At 39.5% G+C, this 17,380-nt stretch overlaps 1 protein-coding gene across 3 annotated transcripts; it reads left to right on the top strand.

Moving 5' to 3' along the window:
- The first annotated feature begins 4,480 nt into the window (after positions 1 to 4,480).
- Positions 4,481 to 13,583, top strand: zmynd19 (zinc finger, MYND-type containing 19). 3 transcript variants are annotated; one of them, XM_037753160.1, is made up of 6 exons: positions 4,481 to 4,801; positions 8,231 to 8,290; positions 8,384 to 8,490; positions 9,971 to 10,111; positions 10,531 to 10,711; positions 11,177 to 13,583. In XM_037753160.1, the coding sequence occupies exons 1-6, from the start codon at positions 4,751 to 4,753 to the stop codon at positions 11,318 to 11,320; spliced, it is 684 nt and encodes a 227-aa protein (XP_037609088.1). In that variant the 5' UTR covers positions 4,481 to 4,750; the 3' UTR covers positions 11,321 to 13,583. The 3 variants fall into 3 exon arrangements, with proteins under 3 accessions (XP_037609088.1, XP_037609091.1, XP_037609090.1); XM_037753163.1 differs by lacking the exon at positions 4,481 to 4,801 and adding an exon at positions 4,925 to 5,110; XM_037753162.1 differs by lacking the exon at positions 4,481 to 4,801 and adding an exon at positions 4,925 to 5,176.
- The last annotated feature ends 3,797 nt before the right edge of the window (positions 13,584 to 17,380 follow it).

Raw genomic sequence — 17,380 nt, 5'->3', positions numbered from 1 at the left:
ATTTGATTTGCTATTAGTCTCATATTAAACAAATATCCAGGTATTTTCATTTAGAATTTCCCCCCATGTTTACTAGATACTATTGAGATGAAACTGTATGAGTACAATCACATTTTCCAGGGTGGATAGGTGTGATAGATACACGCTTTCATCATATGCGTGCCCAGGGATTAGAGTTGCAGCCACACCTCAGAGACGGCCCTGTTTAGCAATATTTAGTGAGCAACACCCACTGTCTGGAATCCAGAGGGAATAAACCTCAAATACTTTTTGAAAGATGCTGCCCTGACAAATGTCCAGGTTCAGTTAAAAATAATTATGTCTTCATTGCTAAAGCAACACCAGGGTGCAACCATGAAATATGCTAAATTAACCTATTGATAATGGTAAATTAATAGCACTGTTTACAATGTGATAATGCCATATAAAATGTGAAGCTAGAAAAAGAAATGAATTTACTATGCTGTTCTTTAGTTCTTGTGCTGACTTGATATATTTATGTTATTGGAAAATAATTTCCAGTTCATTTAATTTGCCAGTGTGACATATTGTTTTAACTGTAAATATTTTAGTAGTTTATTTGTACCCTTTTCTACCCATGTGTTAGTTTTCACCAGTGGATGCCAATAACAAAAGTTTCCTGTTAACTTCCTGGTAAATTATTGAAGAGGAAATTAGGACAAGAGTTTTCTATCAAAAGGAAGTAAAAGGCTGATGTATCCTCTTTGTATTCCATCACTTTTTAAACTGAGCTTAAATGAAAGAGTTTCTGTTAAAGCTACACATATGTTTGGGAGGAAACAGATAAAATCTCAAGAAATCCAAACCCGCATAAGGAACCAAGGAACGACACAGCTCCCACTCCTCCCAGCTCCAGGAGTAACTGGATAGGAGTGATTGACAGAAGAGAGTCATGCCTTCTGGCTCAGACAAGGTGGGTTTCCACACATTTCACTTTGAAATGGGAACAGCAGAGGCACAGTGCTGCCATTGTTTACAACATAAAAAGCTGTTTTGTAGTGGGGAAAACTAGCAAACACAAGATGTGTTCACATCATGAAAGAAACAAAAGATTTCCGTGCACTAAGCTTGTTGTGGAAGAAAGAACTGAATACTTTTTACATATCGTAAGAACTGGAAAACAACAAAACAGAAAAATATTAAATAATGCAAATGATCTGTCCAGAGGAGATCTATCACTTCATTTAAGACTCTTCTTAAGACACACTTTTATTGTGCCTTCCTGTGATCCTTCTATTTTACTTCACCACTTGTGTTTTGTAGCTTTACCGTTTCATGCACTTTAATTCATGAGCTAAAGTAAATGAGTGCTGGGATGTTTTTTGATTCTTTGCCGTATACGAGGGGAATACAATTTGTAAGGAAACACTGGCTATCATCACAACTTCACCAATTAATAAAATATTATTGTGTTGAGTGAAAACTTTGCATTTCTAAAAAGTCAGAAGACCAACTATTGATTAGAAGTATTTCACCTGACGGCAACAACGCATTCATAATCTGAGGAACTTGAACAACTCAACAAAGTACACAATGTAAGCTCTATAACTGTATTGCAAAAACCTGTAATTTAAAGGCATGATTGAAAATATCTCAAATCAACATTTTCCCCCTAAAATTCTAAATATTTTTTTATTTATTCTCAAACTCTTCTTCAAAATTTACAATTTTCCAAAAACGTTTCTGTAATACTGCTCCTGATCTCCAGAGGGTGCTCACTCACTTGAGTAACTGAACTGAAAGTCATCTTTATCACCAGACAGATGTGTTTGGACAGAAGATGCTGGTGATGAAACTGCATCAGGCCCTGGAGATTATTTAGAGTAATGAACGCAATTTGAAACATCCTCCAGTTTGCTACCATATGAGAATCAGAGTGTGTGTGGATGAAATCATTTGTCGTACATTCCTTTAACCCTCTGAGACCCGCGGATGATCCCGACCAACTTTACAGTCTTTGAGAAGCTGCAGCACATTCAATTTTAGAGCTAGAAACTAAAAAACCTAAGGAATCCATTGGTACCAACCTATGTCATGATAGCGTGTCGGGAAAGAGGCTAAACAATGTTCCAAATGTTAGGCTAAATTCTGGCGAGGAAAAACTCAAAGTGGTCCCTTGACCTCTGACCTCAAGATATGTGAATGAAAATGAGTTATATGGGTACCCACGAGTCTCCCCTTTACAGACATGCCCACTTTATGATAATCACATGCAGTTTTTTGGAAGCAGTATAAATATGTTATTTTTGCCTATTCTAAAATGATGTATCTAAATAATTCTGCATACTGGGGTCCCTAAACAGTCTTGGAATCACATAAAATGTGTATCACTGCAAAGCTGAGACTCTTGTGGATTCAATGAGCCCAACTGTATTCATGTGTGATGATGTTAGTCCCCATAGTATCCATTTCATATAGTGAGACCATTTTTTAAAATTTGACCTCACTGTATAAAATGACCTGTGGTGAGGATAATCACAGCCTCATGAAACTTTACAGCCACAAACTAGAGACCTAGAGCATTCAGAGGATGGATGGCTTTCCTAGGTAGAAAGACAATAAGGGGGTTTCTGAGCAGTTTACAACAAAAGTGCTCACCATCTAATCTCTGAAAAATGCAATTCTTGCAGAAATCTCCAAATGTAAAAAGTTTTTTATACCAAATCACAGCATGGCTTTTTCTATGGTGTTCCTCAAGGTCATGGTGTCTTACTGTGGTATTTTGGAGGGATTATTGATCATTTTGATCAATTCTCGAGTGGTAAAAAATGGTTAAATTTAGCACCAAATCTGTGTAACAAATGGTATCAACCCCAAAAATTGCTGCAACAATTTATGAGACATAATAGAGCATGAGAATGACCATCATATACTTCTATCGTAATGTTCTAAACCCTTACACATTTTTACAATTTATTTAAATGAATTAATTAATCATTTTACCCAAATCAATATTTACTTGTTTTTAAACATACTGTAACTGTTTTAAACACGGAGACCTACACATCTATGTGGAAAAATGCTGAACTTTAACTGTAATTGCATTGACTTACAAAGAAAAAAGTATCATCATCAATTACGTATAAAATGACAGAAAAGGGCTATATCTAATATACTTATTACCTGTGGTTAAATTTGAAACTGTTGTTGTTATACAATAACTATTTAATGTACACCACTAAGCACATATCTGATAATGATACACCTTTCTTGATGTAGGCTATCATTTTCTATCATTATTCCTTGCCTTGTGGGTCTGCCAGCGTAGGTGCAAGATTCTCATGTTGATATACACCATGTACAATAGTCCATGGTCCTGCATCATCAAGCCTAATTTATAGCATAGCAAACATTATACGCTGTGATGTTAAACACCACTGAACTCAGCCCATGGAGTTTATATTATTACAATGACGTCATACAAATAAATATAACCTTTCTAGGCTCTGGGAAAGTTTTACAAATATAAAATCATGGATTAAAAGTTCATAATACAAAGACTGATAATCGAGCTAGCTTGTAGTTTGAGATTATCAACAGTTTCATAGATGTGTCTTTTATAATGGTGGACTGTCTATGTGGGAAATGCTTTTTTTTCTTTTTCTTTTTTTTTTATTTCAAAATTACAGTATACATAGTAACAGCAGAAAACATTAAAAACATTTACATATGAAGAAGCATAGCGAAAACATAAACGAAGAGCTGTGCCAAACATAAAAGGACAGCAGAAATTAAACAAAACCAACATAAAATAAAAAATAATTAAATAAATAAATAAAAAAGACCACGCGAGAGTATGACAATAATTTCACTTTAAAGACTTTAAAGATATTGCATACATTCATTGTTTTCATTGCTATTTGTTTTGTGAGGAAGAAATTGTTGACAAATATAGATCCATTTCTTTCATAAATACAAAGAAATTAGGCTTTTTTTTGGTAAATTTACACTTGTGAATGTGGAACTTCGCCAGAATTAAAATTCAATTAATAAGAAAAAATGCATTACTGTCTTTGTCACTGTAATCATAGCAACCAAATATAATATTTCTATAGTAGTGTTGTGGGAGATGCTTCTAGGCCACTGAGATATGGAAGTTTTTATTGGACTTTATTAGTTGTAACCCACAGAAGACATTCCACAAATGTGTACCATGATCTGCAAATATGTCACTATGCACAAACATGTATTTTTGTATTTGTGTTGCGTAAAGTCTCATCCCCAAAAATACAGGAACGATTTGCAAATACATATAACTTACTCTGTAAATATGATATCTACACATTTGAGACATATTCAGTAATATTCAGTAATATGTAGTCTCCCACCCAGCCATCAAACATTTCGCGCGAAAATGTCTGGAAGTGGTCACGAGAGTGATATGACGTAATAACTGAAACAGAAATACTCGCTTCCTATTGGCCAACAGATCAGACGCTTCGTAATAGAATAACCTCAGCGTTGCTTCTGATTGGTCGGTTGATCAGTGGCTCGTCTCGTCCCGCCCCCTCAGCAGCTCGCTCTGTTTCCTGCGCCAGCAGCAGCAGCAGCAGCGGTGTGTCACCCAGTGAGGCTGGGCTGCTGCCGGAGAGATCCGGAGTCACGCCGAAACACCCAACACCCGAACTGGCATCACTTCACCGGGGCTAGAGGGGCTGCCCCGGAGAGTTGTTCACCTAAAGGTTGGATCTCTACGGCCTCTGTCTGCCACCACTGCACCGTCCTCCTGATGTCGGACTTCAAGCTGGGCATCGTGCGGCTCGGCCGTGTGGCCGGGAAGGTGAGCTGGAGCCCGGGAGGACGGCCATGTGCGGCGGCCGGCCGGGGGATGGGAGGGCCCGGCGGGGAGACCGAAACACGGTAGAAAATAAGGTTTCCGCGGTGATGTGTCGGTGCTAGGCAACAGCTTTCATGCTTAACAACCCGCTGCCGATGTGGGAGGCGCACAGCTTTACCGATTTTAACCGCGTTTGACCGGATTAGAGGAGCCGGCCGAGGCAGACTGGCTCTCTGTGTGGAGCTAACGCTAGCTAGCATATAGCAGGTTAGCTGCTGGCTGACGGTGAACGGTGGAATAATCACCACAGAGGTAAACACAGGCGGTCGTATTGTGTTGGTACTGGTGTCGGGTAGACATGGAGATGTGTTTTCGACGGTGGGTGATATATTTATATATCAATTTATCGGTTAATGGTAGAGTTAGCAGCGGCATGCTAGCTGTGTTATATTTGGATTACACGGTGGAGTGTCTGCTAATGAGGAAGCCATCGCCATGCTCCATCTACTCAGTCTTTTGTGCAACGTGACAAAGCACCGGCAGCACAACACACTGCTCAACATCTGTGGCCGAACACTTGCATCGTTTTTTGGGCTACATAAGCAGTGTTGTGACGTTAAACTATGTCTGGACGATGGTCGTGAGATTCTCCTGGCTGGCTGGCTGCTGGTGTCACAAGGCAACAAGGCAAGGCAGCTTTATTTGTGTAGCACATTTCAGCAACAGGGCAGTTCAAAGTGCTTTGCATAAACATTCAAGAAGTGCAAAAGAACATTAAGACATAATTAAAACAGTCATAAAAACATTACAGATTAGAAAATAAAAGCTTTAGGATAGAAGCTAAAATAGAATATAACACACAAGAGTAAAAGTTATAGTGCAGTATAAGATCATTATCTGGTTTGATAAAAGGCAGCAGCAGCAAACAGGAAAGTTTTAAGCTTTGATTTAAAAGAACTCAGAGTTGGAGTTGGTCCTGCAGGTTTCTGGGAGCTTGTTCCAAATATTTGGTGCATAAAAACTGAATGCTGCTTCTGCATGTTTAGTTCTGACTCTGGGGACACTAAGCAGACCTGATCCAGATGACCTGAGAGGACACAAGACACACACACCCAGGATAGACAGTGTGCAGAGCGTTTTGTTTGAGCTGTAACCAATCAGTTGCCCACCTGCTGGGTGTCACACACACAGTGCTCCTCCTCTGGGCTCCAGTCAGCAGACACACACAACTTATTTACATGATGTCACTGCTGTTAAAGATCTACACACAATAGTCTGGCAGGCGAGACAAAGTGTCACATTGCACGTTTGGACCTTTAGGTATGCGCTGTTTTGTACCATGCTCAGTGGAACGTGGAGGCTACTGTGTTGGTATCTTGTCACGTGTCACTTGTAATCCCACCTACTAACAGAGAGTCCAGGTAAACGGTCAACACGTGACTCTGTAGCTCCCTTTTAGAAAGATGAGTCCAGATGTTGTTGATGTAAGAAAACAAAAAAGAAGCTGAGAGTTTGGTTGGTTTAAATCAGTTTTTTTGTTGTTGTTTTTTCTCAAAATGACGGTATACATAGTAACAGCAGAAAACATTGAAAACATTTACATACAGAAGAAGCATAGCGAAAACATAAACAAAGAGCTGTGCCAAACATTGGTTCAAATCAGGTTGTTGAGCTTGTTTTCCCTCTTGATGACGTGGACATGTGCAACGAAGTTTATGTACAGTATGTGTTGTAGCTGCCACATGTGGGGCAAATTACTAAATAGGAGTTTAGACATACCTTATCATTTGTGACTGTTTGTGGCCTTCTGCAAACATGCCACTTTCACAAAGTAGTGTTGTTTGACTTTGTAAACCAGTTAAATTGTGCATAAATATACACTTGAAATATATATACACCAAAAAAAGCCACATTTGGAACTGATTAAGCCTCATTATTAACTGATTAAAAGTTGGACACAGTTAGTAATTGAGTTGCCATGATGCCTTTGTAACTAAACTCAAAGATCTTGGGAGCCATTGCTTAATAACAGGAGGTGATTCAGCAATAGACACACAGGGGGCTCATCAAATTATTTTATAACTGATCACTGATTGAAGTCGTTATTTTATGTATTTAATATCTAATTATTTGAGTAGAAAGTTTCAAAATACTGAAACAGCTCTTTGGGAATGCCTACTTTTAAATACATGTAATCAGTTATGAGCTTATAGGATCCTGCTCTCACATTGTCTTTTGTGTATTGCGATTTTTGAGTATTGTGATTTGATATTATGACTTATTGTGATTTTTGTGATATTTTTTTAACATTAGACCATGGGGAAAAAGTTGAATCATAGACTTCTAGGGACTTAGGAAAATATCTTAATACAGTAAAACCTTTTTGATTTTCAGCATGTATGTAGTCAGAGATGTCCTGAAGTCAAATATATCAGTCGTTGTCAGGTATTATTTATAATTTTAAAAAAATCCAGCAACCCCAAAATCAAAGAATAAAGACATTGGCTTTACAATTTAATGATATTTTCTTTTTAATTTATAAGGGACATGTAATGTTTTATACTTCTGGTGAATACAATCCAATCAATCTTATTTCTCTTATTTACATATAAGTATATTGTATATACAGTTCCCTTTGTTAAGACCTTATTTTGAAAACCGGACATTGTCACACATGTATACCTCCGCTAACTTCGCCAATTCCGTCGCTAGCTCTCCCGTCAGCTCTGTTCTCTTTATACAGTCATGGTCAGCTCCATCGGGGCCGCTTGAGTGCATTTGACATAAATGTCAGTATATGGGTGCTGTACAGTTGTAGCGTCGGCCAATTTGACCACAGAGATGAGAGTGACGGCTGGCTTGACCGGATGTTACCGTAATACGAGAACGTTAGCTGTCCATGACAGAGTTAGCATGCAGCTTTAGCCATGATGTCTAGCTCTGCTTTTCCTGGCAATGTGTGAAACCCAAAGTGTTTCCATACTTTACTGTATATGTAGTGTTTACAAATTTGGATTTAACATGTGAGAGTGTAGGTCGCATCCATGCACACCCTCTGCCGTTTTGTACTTCTATCGTTTCGGCTCACTGCGACTGGCTGCTGTTTGTTTTGGTTGACGGATATGGAACAGATATGACGTCACGTTACTCTGATTACAACAATACAAGTGGTAACTTCCTTCTACCTCCGCATAGACTCAAATGAAGCAAATATATCGATTCTGGCAACAACAACAAAATTGTGATACATAGGTGAATCCGTTTTTTTCCCCACCCCTACTCTCACATTGTTTTGTTCCTCCTTGGGTTCCTTGTAAACATTCCCAAAATGTTGGTTTTAACAAGTTGGTGTTGTGCTAAAGCAGGCCATGAAAAGACAGCTACTCCTGTAACAGTTGTGGTTGTTAACATGAAAATATTCTCTCATTTCAGACAAAATACACACTGATTGATGAGCAGGACATACCGCTTGTGGAAAACTATGCGTTTGAGGTAAACGACTGCAACTTGTGTTTATGAAAATATTGCCATTTCCACTTTTCTGATAGTGCCAATGTTTAAAAAATTGTGTTATTCCATTTCCAGGCGCGCATGGAGGTAGATGCGGATGGCAATGGAGCTAAGATCTTTGCCTACGCTTTCGACATTGGCAAAGGCCGCTGGGCAGGAAGGCCATTGCATGAGCTGCTCTGGTAAGTATTTTGTTCATGATGTCAGGTGTGGAGTAAACACTTTTTTTCTGTTGGAGCAGCTGAACTCAACACTCTGTGTAGTCGAGCATTTCTTATAATGGAAGTGTCCTCGATAGGGTCCTCTGATCATAATCAACCTAAACGCACTGAATAGGACCTCTGAATACAGATATGAGTATTGTTGCAACAGAAAAGTCTGATAAAAAAATAGCTAAAATTGCAAGATGAATGCTGAAGACAACCTAGAGATGCACCAGCTGCATCTCTCTCGGTGCTTCTTCATCTTAAGAAACATACAGGCTGGTTCTCCGTAGCTGACTCTGTCCTCCAAAATAATGTTCCTGCTGATATCAGTAAAGCTTCACATCATCAGGAACTCTGTTAGTTCAGTGGACCAGTACTGTTTATCTCACAAGTTTAAAGTTGACAATTGCTTGTTATTGATCTTTCATATAATTGTATCATGTTATCTCATGTTTATCAGCGTATAAATTGAGCCTTGTCCTATGATCCACAGTGAAAATTGTGACCTGCAAATGTTGTTTTTGACATAGAGAAAGTCTAAATGCTCTGCTTGTGGCCTTAATAATTTATGCTCTTCTTACACGAGACCAAAGTATTGAAATAAACAAGGAAGTAGCCAAAATGCAGTTCTAGCAGTTTTGCTTGCACATCTACTAAAGGTAGATCGATTAATCGGTTTAGCCAATAGGACGTTTTTCAAACTATCGTTACCGGCGGAACTACGCTCTGATAGTGGCCGATGGCTGCATAGCCGCCACCAGTCACGCTGGGACATACATCACTGTTACGCATTGAGGCTCCATACACAAAGTCAATAAAGAGGGGGAGAAAAAAGTTATCTCTCGAATATAAAACGCATTATCAGCTCTTTATCCCAGATACAAGACAGGCAGACAGGGAGGAAAAGATATCACTCACTGTTACTTTAATTTACTTATTGTAACAATATAGCGTCCTCTCTTTCAAATAATCCAGCCACGTAATCATCCATTCATGAAACCGCACACTTAAGGATCTTCCTTACCCGAGAGATATGCACGAACATTATTTGGTTTGCAAGAGTGTCATTTAACAATGTACGAGACGTGCAACAGAAGTAATCCTGGCAACTCATACTGTGAGCCACAGAACAGCGCATCGCCCATTGCAAATAAGTAGAACATTTTCCAACGATGTAATCCACCAAATCCCACTTCAGGATATTCTCTTACAAAAGATTAAATTTGGAGTGACAAAAAACAGATTTATTAAAAATGGTGTATGCAAAAGTAGATAGAAGATATCAGACAATTATTCGGCTTTTTCCTGCTCCAAACTATTATTATATCAGCCTTTAAAAATCTATTGGTCAACATCCAACATCTACATCAGTGGATCTCCTCTTACTGAACTGTCATTATTTTATAACTGGTAAGAGACTGGCTGACTTATGATCTGGATACGTGTCTTAACCCAGGGAGAAGCACAGAGGAGGCATTGCCCCCAGTTTTCAAGTGATCCACATCAACTCTGTGACGGTGGACAACCGGCTAGACAACCTGCGACTGGTGCCAGTGGGCTGGAGCCCCAAACCGGAGGAGATCTCCAGCAAACAGAGGTAGGAGTGCAGCTATACTGGTGCTAAAGACTGAATTATGATGATTCTGTAGCTCTCTAGGAACGCAGAGTACTGCACGAGCTGGATGTTTTATCTGTAGGTAAAGCCAGTCTGATTCATTGAGGCCTTAACTTAGCCTGGGCCTGACGACAACGATTTTTTTCCCATGAAAACCAAAACAGATATGGGCAATTGCTCAGAAAAAAATGAATATTTACATGATTTTTTTTATTATTTTTTTTAAATTTAAATATAATTTTGTATTCTGGTTAGCTGACCATTTATTTAACAATATTGAGAGTAATAGGCTTCTTGTGTGTGTTCCTGCAGCCTGTTTCTTGCAGCTTATTCATCAATATTTGTTGTTAAGCATGTAACACAAGCCTAATATTTCTTTCTGTATTATCTTACTCATCCAGAGAGCAGTCTCTGTACTGGCTGGCCATCCAGCAGGTACCGGCTGACCCTGTGGAGGAGCAGTATCTGGAGCTGAGTCGCACACGCTACTACAACGCTAACGGGGAGCTGGTGGAGGAAGAGGAGTGCTCCTGCACATACTATGAGTGTCATTATCCTCCTTGTTCACTCATCGAGAGGAGGGTACGTACTCTAACTGGCATTCCTGTTGAACTTATGATTTTATAGTCGGATTTTAATCAATTCAATTAGGGCTGCATCTAACGATTATTTTCATTGTTGATAAATCTTTTCTCAGTATTTTCTCGATCAATCAATTACTTGTTTGGTCTATAAAATGTCAGAAAATGGTGAAAAATGTCAATCGGTGTTTCCCAAAGTCCAAGATGACATTCTCAAATGCCTTTTTTTGCAATTAATTTAATAGCTGACAACTAACACCTTGTTGCAGCTCTAAATTCAATGTGTAGTTAAGTTGTTTTAATTATTTTATAAGTGGGAGATGAAAACTATAGTTATAAACATTTTTACCCTCTTAAACCCACCCACAAGTTGATGCTTCCGGCAAAATTGTTACCTAGGATCTCAATACTAAGCAACATTAGATAGAAAGAGCCAAACATGATCTTGTTCCTTGTCTTTCCACAGCTCCGGGAGTTCAACATCTGCGGTCGCTGCCAGGTGGCGCGCTACTGTGGCTCCCAGTGCCAACAGAGGGACTGGCCCGCCCACAAGAAGCAGTGTCGCGAGCGCAAGCGGGTGCTGGCCCTCGAGTCGGAGCCCGAACGATGATCGGTCCTCTGTCCTCGGAGAACGGGGGAGGGAGGGATAGGGTTAGACTCGTGGGAGGGGAGCGGGGGATGAAGTGCAAAAAAGGGGGGAAATTGCAGACAAGAGACTAACGACAGAGGACAATGTTGGTTGCTTGATTGTTTGATGGATTCAGGGGGTAAGAAGATGGAGGAGGGGGAAGGAGAATAAAGCAAAAAGACATCTGCCACTTCCCAGAACTGGTAATTCTCCATAGCTTGCTTGCTGGATGACGGGGGAAAGGTATTATTTTTGTTTTTTCATTATTTTTCTCGAGGAGGGAGACCCTCGAGCTCTACCTGCTGCTATGGTTTTGTATGCGAGAGGGGAAAAAAGTCGTCTTGTTGATGAACTGGACAAGCTTCTTTGGACCACAACACGGACAGTTGTCGTCATCCACTTTTGTTCCTCCACCCGGCCGCTGGGTGTGGTGACGTCTGTGCAAACGGGGGACCCAGGGGCTGCAGTACCCGTCGTTCAGCTGGTACAATGGGACATGGACCTTTTCACTGTATTGCTCCCTCTCTGACCTCTCTGGTGCACACGGCTGCTGTCTTCATGGTCATCGACACCTTAGCCGCCGCCGCCTCCCTGTCTGTCGTACTCCCCACGCAGCCAACCACGACACACATCAGATAGATTTCACTGATTGAATCACACTACCAGTATTGAGTGTGGGAGTGTGTATGAGTGCGTATGCTTGTGTGTGTATGTTTGTGTGTATGTGCTGCCAATATGTACTGAAGGACATAGAAATGGTCAACATGGGTTATGGGCAGGGTTGATGTACGTCTTTTCTCTTCGTAAAAGGGCCACAGTTTTAAAATTTCATATTTAATCATAAATTGGTGGGTTAAAAAATATTTTCACTGTTCTATAATAAAAGTAGCTGCCAAATAATGGCTTTAATTTTTTTCTAGAAGTTTGAGTTATTTTATTTTTCTATCAATTTGACAAGGTACAAATTTTTAATCACCTGAAAAAACTGGATTTATTACTTTTTTTTTCTTCTTTTTTTTAAATCCGCATTTTCAAAATCCTCCAGTTGCTATTTAAAAAGCTGTTCCGGGTGTTATTAGTATTTTGACAGGCCTTTGTCAGTATCCCACAGAAACAAACTGCTTTCTTGTGATCACAAAATAATTATTTCATGTTCTCAAGACACTTCAATATCTGCCTGATGATTATCTGTACCAAAGTCTTCTCGGCACTCCTGTATCAACTGGTTAAAATCCCTCCAGTCCGTCATAACAAACAACTGTCTCTTCAACTGTATTTTTTGCACCTGCAGGGTTATGGTATGCGTGTGTCGGGGAGGGAGGGCGGGGGGGGTAGTGCTCTTGTGTGAGAGTTTGCTCTAAGGGTTATTTTTTTGAAGAAATTCTATCAATGGAGCTATATTTATTTAAAACATTTGATTGTGAAACATGTTTTTGTCCTGGTGATATTTGAAGGCAAATGTTATAAAAAAAAAAGTGGACAATATGGGACCTTTTTATGTCACGTCTTTTTGGGCAGGGAGGGGGACTGAACATTTCAACCCCGTTACTTGATTTTTCTTTCTTTAATCCTGAATGAATGAATGAGTGAGTCCTCCTCGGTGTTGCCCTTCCAGATTTTCCATGAAAACACTGCACACCATCATTGTCACTAAAAAAAATCTTCCACGTGAGAGACGTCTTGGAGTGTAAAACTTGAATTCCCCCCCCACCCCTTTACACACCTTTTTGGTAAATCTTATTTTGGAGAGCGGTTTTATGAACTGAACCATTTCCTGCTTTTGTTTTCTAAGACACGGCAGTCCAAGTGAAATTGTTCTGTGTCGACTTTATCCTCAATCGCCTGCCTTCCTTGTATTACCTACAATGCACACCTGCTTAATGTGTCCTCTCGTGTCTTAGGTGAGGAGTCCAGACACATAGTAAGCATGTAATTCACAGATGTACATGCGACTTGTTGATTGTTTATTTTGTATGTGTGCGAACAGGTTTTCAACACTGCACTAAAAATTTGGCTCCCATGTTAGCGTTATTTGTCATAGATGGGTTGAAGGGAGGGGGTGTGACTTGGATTTGGAGTGTACAGATTGTGTCTGAAATCTTTTTTGTTTTGTAAGAATATAAACATTAATCACCTAGAAATAAAGAGCTACAATATGTGAATGGAAGTACAGTTGGGGGGGATAACTGACCGTTGCTTTTCCAATGTAAAATGATAATAAATAAAATGAACCTCATTTGTTGGAGTTCTCTTGTGGAGTCGTTAAAGTGATGCTCTCAATGTGGGAGTATTCAATTATGTTGATTTATGCACAGGTTAACGCCAAATTCTCACCAGGCAGCAATGAAGTGGGTCTCGCCACAATAATTAAATTTTTCTGCAGCCAGGAGTTCTCTGAACAAATCAACATGTCACATGATTCATAATCTGTTTACTAATTGGCTGCGGGTACTCTGGCCGCACTTTGCCACTAAAATTTAAACTTTTATTTTGAACACACTTTACCACAGCTCGCTGAGCTTGGGAGCAGCTGCCGCAGCTTTTCATAGATATTACATGGAAGGTGGCCGCAGGCCACACTTCACCGCTGCTCTGGTGCGAATTCGGCGTAAGAAGAAGTTAATTATTCATATACATTTAGGTTAAATTGTTGGCTTGCGGGTAACGATTTGGTCACAGATAGAAGAACATGTGGAAGCTTAATAATAAAAGTCTGTTTTAAGAAAATACATTAAAGTAGCCTGAAGAGTCTAAAATGTAAAATGAGACTGTCTTATAGTTGTTGCGATATTTATTTATTTGGTAACACTTTACTTTAACCTCTGCAGTCTGTGAGTGCCCACAAGAGGAGTTATAGTTGTTAACAAATACATTTACAAACTTATATCTGCCTACAACTACCTTATAGTGTGTTATTAACCACTTAATAAATGTTTTCATACAACCTTTAAATGCTAAATGGGGGACATTAAAGTAAAGTGTAAAGGACTTTTCACATACAGTATGTTAAAAAATATTTTAAAGATTCACCCAACCACAGAGCCTATGATTGGTAACTAATTTTGGCGATCAATAGAGAATCAATCAACAAAAAATTTCATTATATGGGCTTCCTATTCAGTATCGAAATTTATTGTTTTTTTCAGTAATTTCCATGTCTGGATAAGTATGTAAAAAAGAGAAAGTAAAAAAAAAGAGAGTATGGAAAAACATTTCTGTTTCCAGACTATTGCACCTATTCTGTTTTTTAAAATATAAAATTCTGAATTTCTAAAAAATAAATAGATAATACAATCAGAGTGTTTTTCATTGGATTTGGAGCAGCTAGTGCAGCCAAAATGTTTACCACTGTGATAGAGAGCGTGGACCAGAGCGAGCTTGATGTCGTCGAAAGCAAGGCAAGAAGTAGAAGGTCTTACACAGAGCTGCCTCTATGCCTGTACGTCACAGCCTGCAAAACGGCTCTCAGTTCAACTTTCTGCGCAAGACTGTGGACTGAACGGCCACGATGGGAAAATGCAAGATTTCCGAGAGTTCGACACTCAAAAATAAAAATCCAAAAGTGAAAAGACCAACATATGCAAGGGCAAAAGCATTGTAGTCTAGTCACAGCATCCTCTGCCCTCCGATTCACAAAGTCTAATATGGTCTGAAAAATCTAGAAAAGTCTGGAAATTTGAGCCTTGAAAAGTAAAGCATTTTGAAATGGAAAATGTGTAGGAACCCTGATATAGATTAATCAGTTATCAAGAAAACATTTGCTGGGTCGGGCTTCTCAAATTTGAGTCTCAATTCTCTGTGTGTGGGTCCTGGAGACACCAACTGTAGCAGGTCTTTGCCAGGTGTTTCTATTTCTGTCCGTCTGTCTGTGGGCAGATTTTGTCACCATGATAGGGAAGGTTGCAGTCACGAAACTTTATAAGTGTGTAGTTGAGATCAAAATAAAGGTAGAGTTTGAATATTGAAGTGGCCTGAGCAAGTGCAGAAATATGGGGCTAGCACGGAGGGTTAAAAGAGGAGATGTCATGGTGCCATATCGCATCATATCATTGGGGTACAACACATGAGCAGTTAAATCTGCTCTGCACTCACCAAAAGGCTCACTAGCTGGCACACGATCATAGAACATGGGGTGTCTATAGTCTACTTTATGGGTGAGAATAACAATTCTGTAATTATTGAAAAGGTCTTTAATAAAAGACCATAAACAAGTGCTTTCTATTTAAAAACGTTCTATAGTATATCGGCCACCATCCAATCGAGTGTACCCAAAAAGTCAGACCGAGGGCACCCAAAGAGCACCTGAGCGGACACCATCCCTTTATTTCTAGCGCCGTCTGCTGTGACCCTCCAACGCTGCAGCTCCAATTACACTGTGCATGTGTCATACCCCACAGCTCAAGACTGTGTCCCAGCCTCCATTCAATAGCCTTGGGGGGTAGGAATGGCCCCCCTACTTATCGCCCCGGTCCTATTTGATGTCGCGGCTGGTGTGATCCCATCACAAGATGGTCTCTAGTTTATAATTGTAAATGAAATACCTTACATTTTTTCACAGTTTTCTGGCATTTTACCAAGTAAATTAATTAATAAAAAATATCAAAAGATAAAGATAAATAATCACAAGTTGTAGCCCTAGTTATTTCCCCCTATTTGTGTGTGAAGTGGGTTTTTATATGATATACCTGCTGTATAGGGAACCCTGATATTTCATCTCCCACTCAAACCACAACAGGCTGTTCAGTAAGATCAATTTCCTGCATTAATGAATGCTGATATTACTGCCTTTAAAACTGATTTACCATCCAGTTTGTGGACTGGTGGCTTCACTAACTGGTAGAAACCTTGCTAGTGCAGAGTTCTTGTTTACCACACAGTTCTAACCACCTGTAGTTCATTTGTTGTTCTTTTTACCTTGTGTTTGAAATACCTTTTAAAACATTGCTCCAACTCTGTGGCTTTATCACTTGTATCTCTGGAGCTAACAAGTAACAGATGTCTGGTAACTTAAGCCTGTGTGTTGTTACTTGTGTCTCAGCAGTAGATGGTCTCTCTCCATCTGTCTCTTCTTCTTTTTCCCGCTCATCTCCAGCCTTCAGCAGAACCCCTGAGGTCACTGTGGTGTCAGAGTTCAACAGAGGGGTCGCAGGGGTCAGCAGGCTGTGGCTGGCCTGAGGTCACGCAAGACATGTAACAGACATAAAGACAGGCTACGATGATGACTTTATTTAAGCACCAACTTTCATGTCTTACAATCTGTTTACTGGCCTTAAACTGAATGCAGCTGTGGGAAATGGTTTGCATTTATTTGCAATAGGGCTGTCAATGTTAACATGATAATAACGCGTTAGCGTGAAATTGTTTTAACGCAACTAATTTCTTTAACGCATTAAAACAATCAATCTTTCGGAGGTTGGAGCTAGAAAAAGATACATATGAAACTAGGAAACCTAAGGAATCCATTGGTACCAACCATGTGATAATAGCTTGTAGTGAAGGAGGTTAAATAACGCTCCAAACTTGCGCTATATTTTGGAGAGGAAAAACTGTCATGGCCAGTTTCAAAAGGGGTCCCTTGACCTCTGACCTCAAGATATGTGAATGAAAATGGTTACTATGGGTACCAACGACAGACATGCTCACTTTATGATAATCACATGCAGTTTGGGGCAAGTTATAGTCAAGTCAGCACACTGACACACTGACAGCTATTGTTGCCTGTTGGGCTGAAGTTTGCCATGTTATGATTTGAGCATATGTTTTATGCTAAATGCAGTACCTGTGAGGGTTTCTGGACAATATTTGTCATTGTTTTGTGTTTTTAATTGATTTCCAATAATAAATATTTACTTGCATTTGCATAAAGCCGCATATTTTGCCCACTCCCGTGTTGATTAGAGTATTAAACACTTGACAAATCTCCCTTTAAGGTACATTTTGAACTGATACAAAGTGTGTGAATAATCATGGACCATAATGCGATTAATCGCGATTAAATATTTTAATCGATTGACAGTTCTAATTTGCAAGTATAGTAACAAA

The sequence above is a fragment of the Sebastes umbrosus genome, chromosome 19 (assembly GCF_015220745.1).
Source record: "Sebastes umbrosus isolate fSebUmb1 chromosome 19, fSebUmb1.pri, whole genome shotgun sequence".
Lineage (NCBI taxonomy): Eukaryota > Metazoa > Chordata > Actinopteri > Perciformes > Sebastidae > Sebastes > Sebastes umbrosus.
Note: the sequence above shows the minus strand (reverse complement) of the source record. Positions and strands in the feature narration are given on the sequence as shown.

Coding starts and splice junctions, on each gene's coding strand:
- zmynd19 (XM_037753160.1), top strand. CDS start 4,751: ATGTCGGACTTCAAGCTGGGCATCGTGCGGCTCGGCCGTGTGGCCGGG. Junction 8,291..8,383: donor TGGAAAACTATGCGTTTGAG/GTAAACGACTGC, acceptor TTCCATTTCCAG/GCGCGCATGGAGGTAGATGC. Junction 10,112..10,530: donor GAGATCTCCAGCAAACAGAG/GTAGGAGTGCAG, acceptor TTACTCATCCAG/AGAGCAGTCTCTGTACTGGC.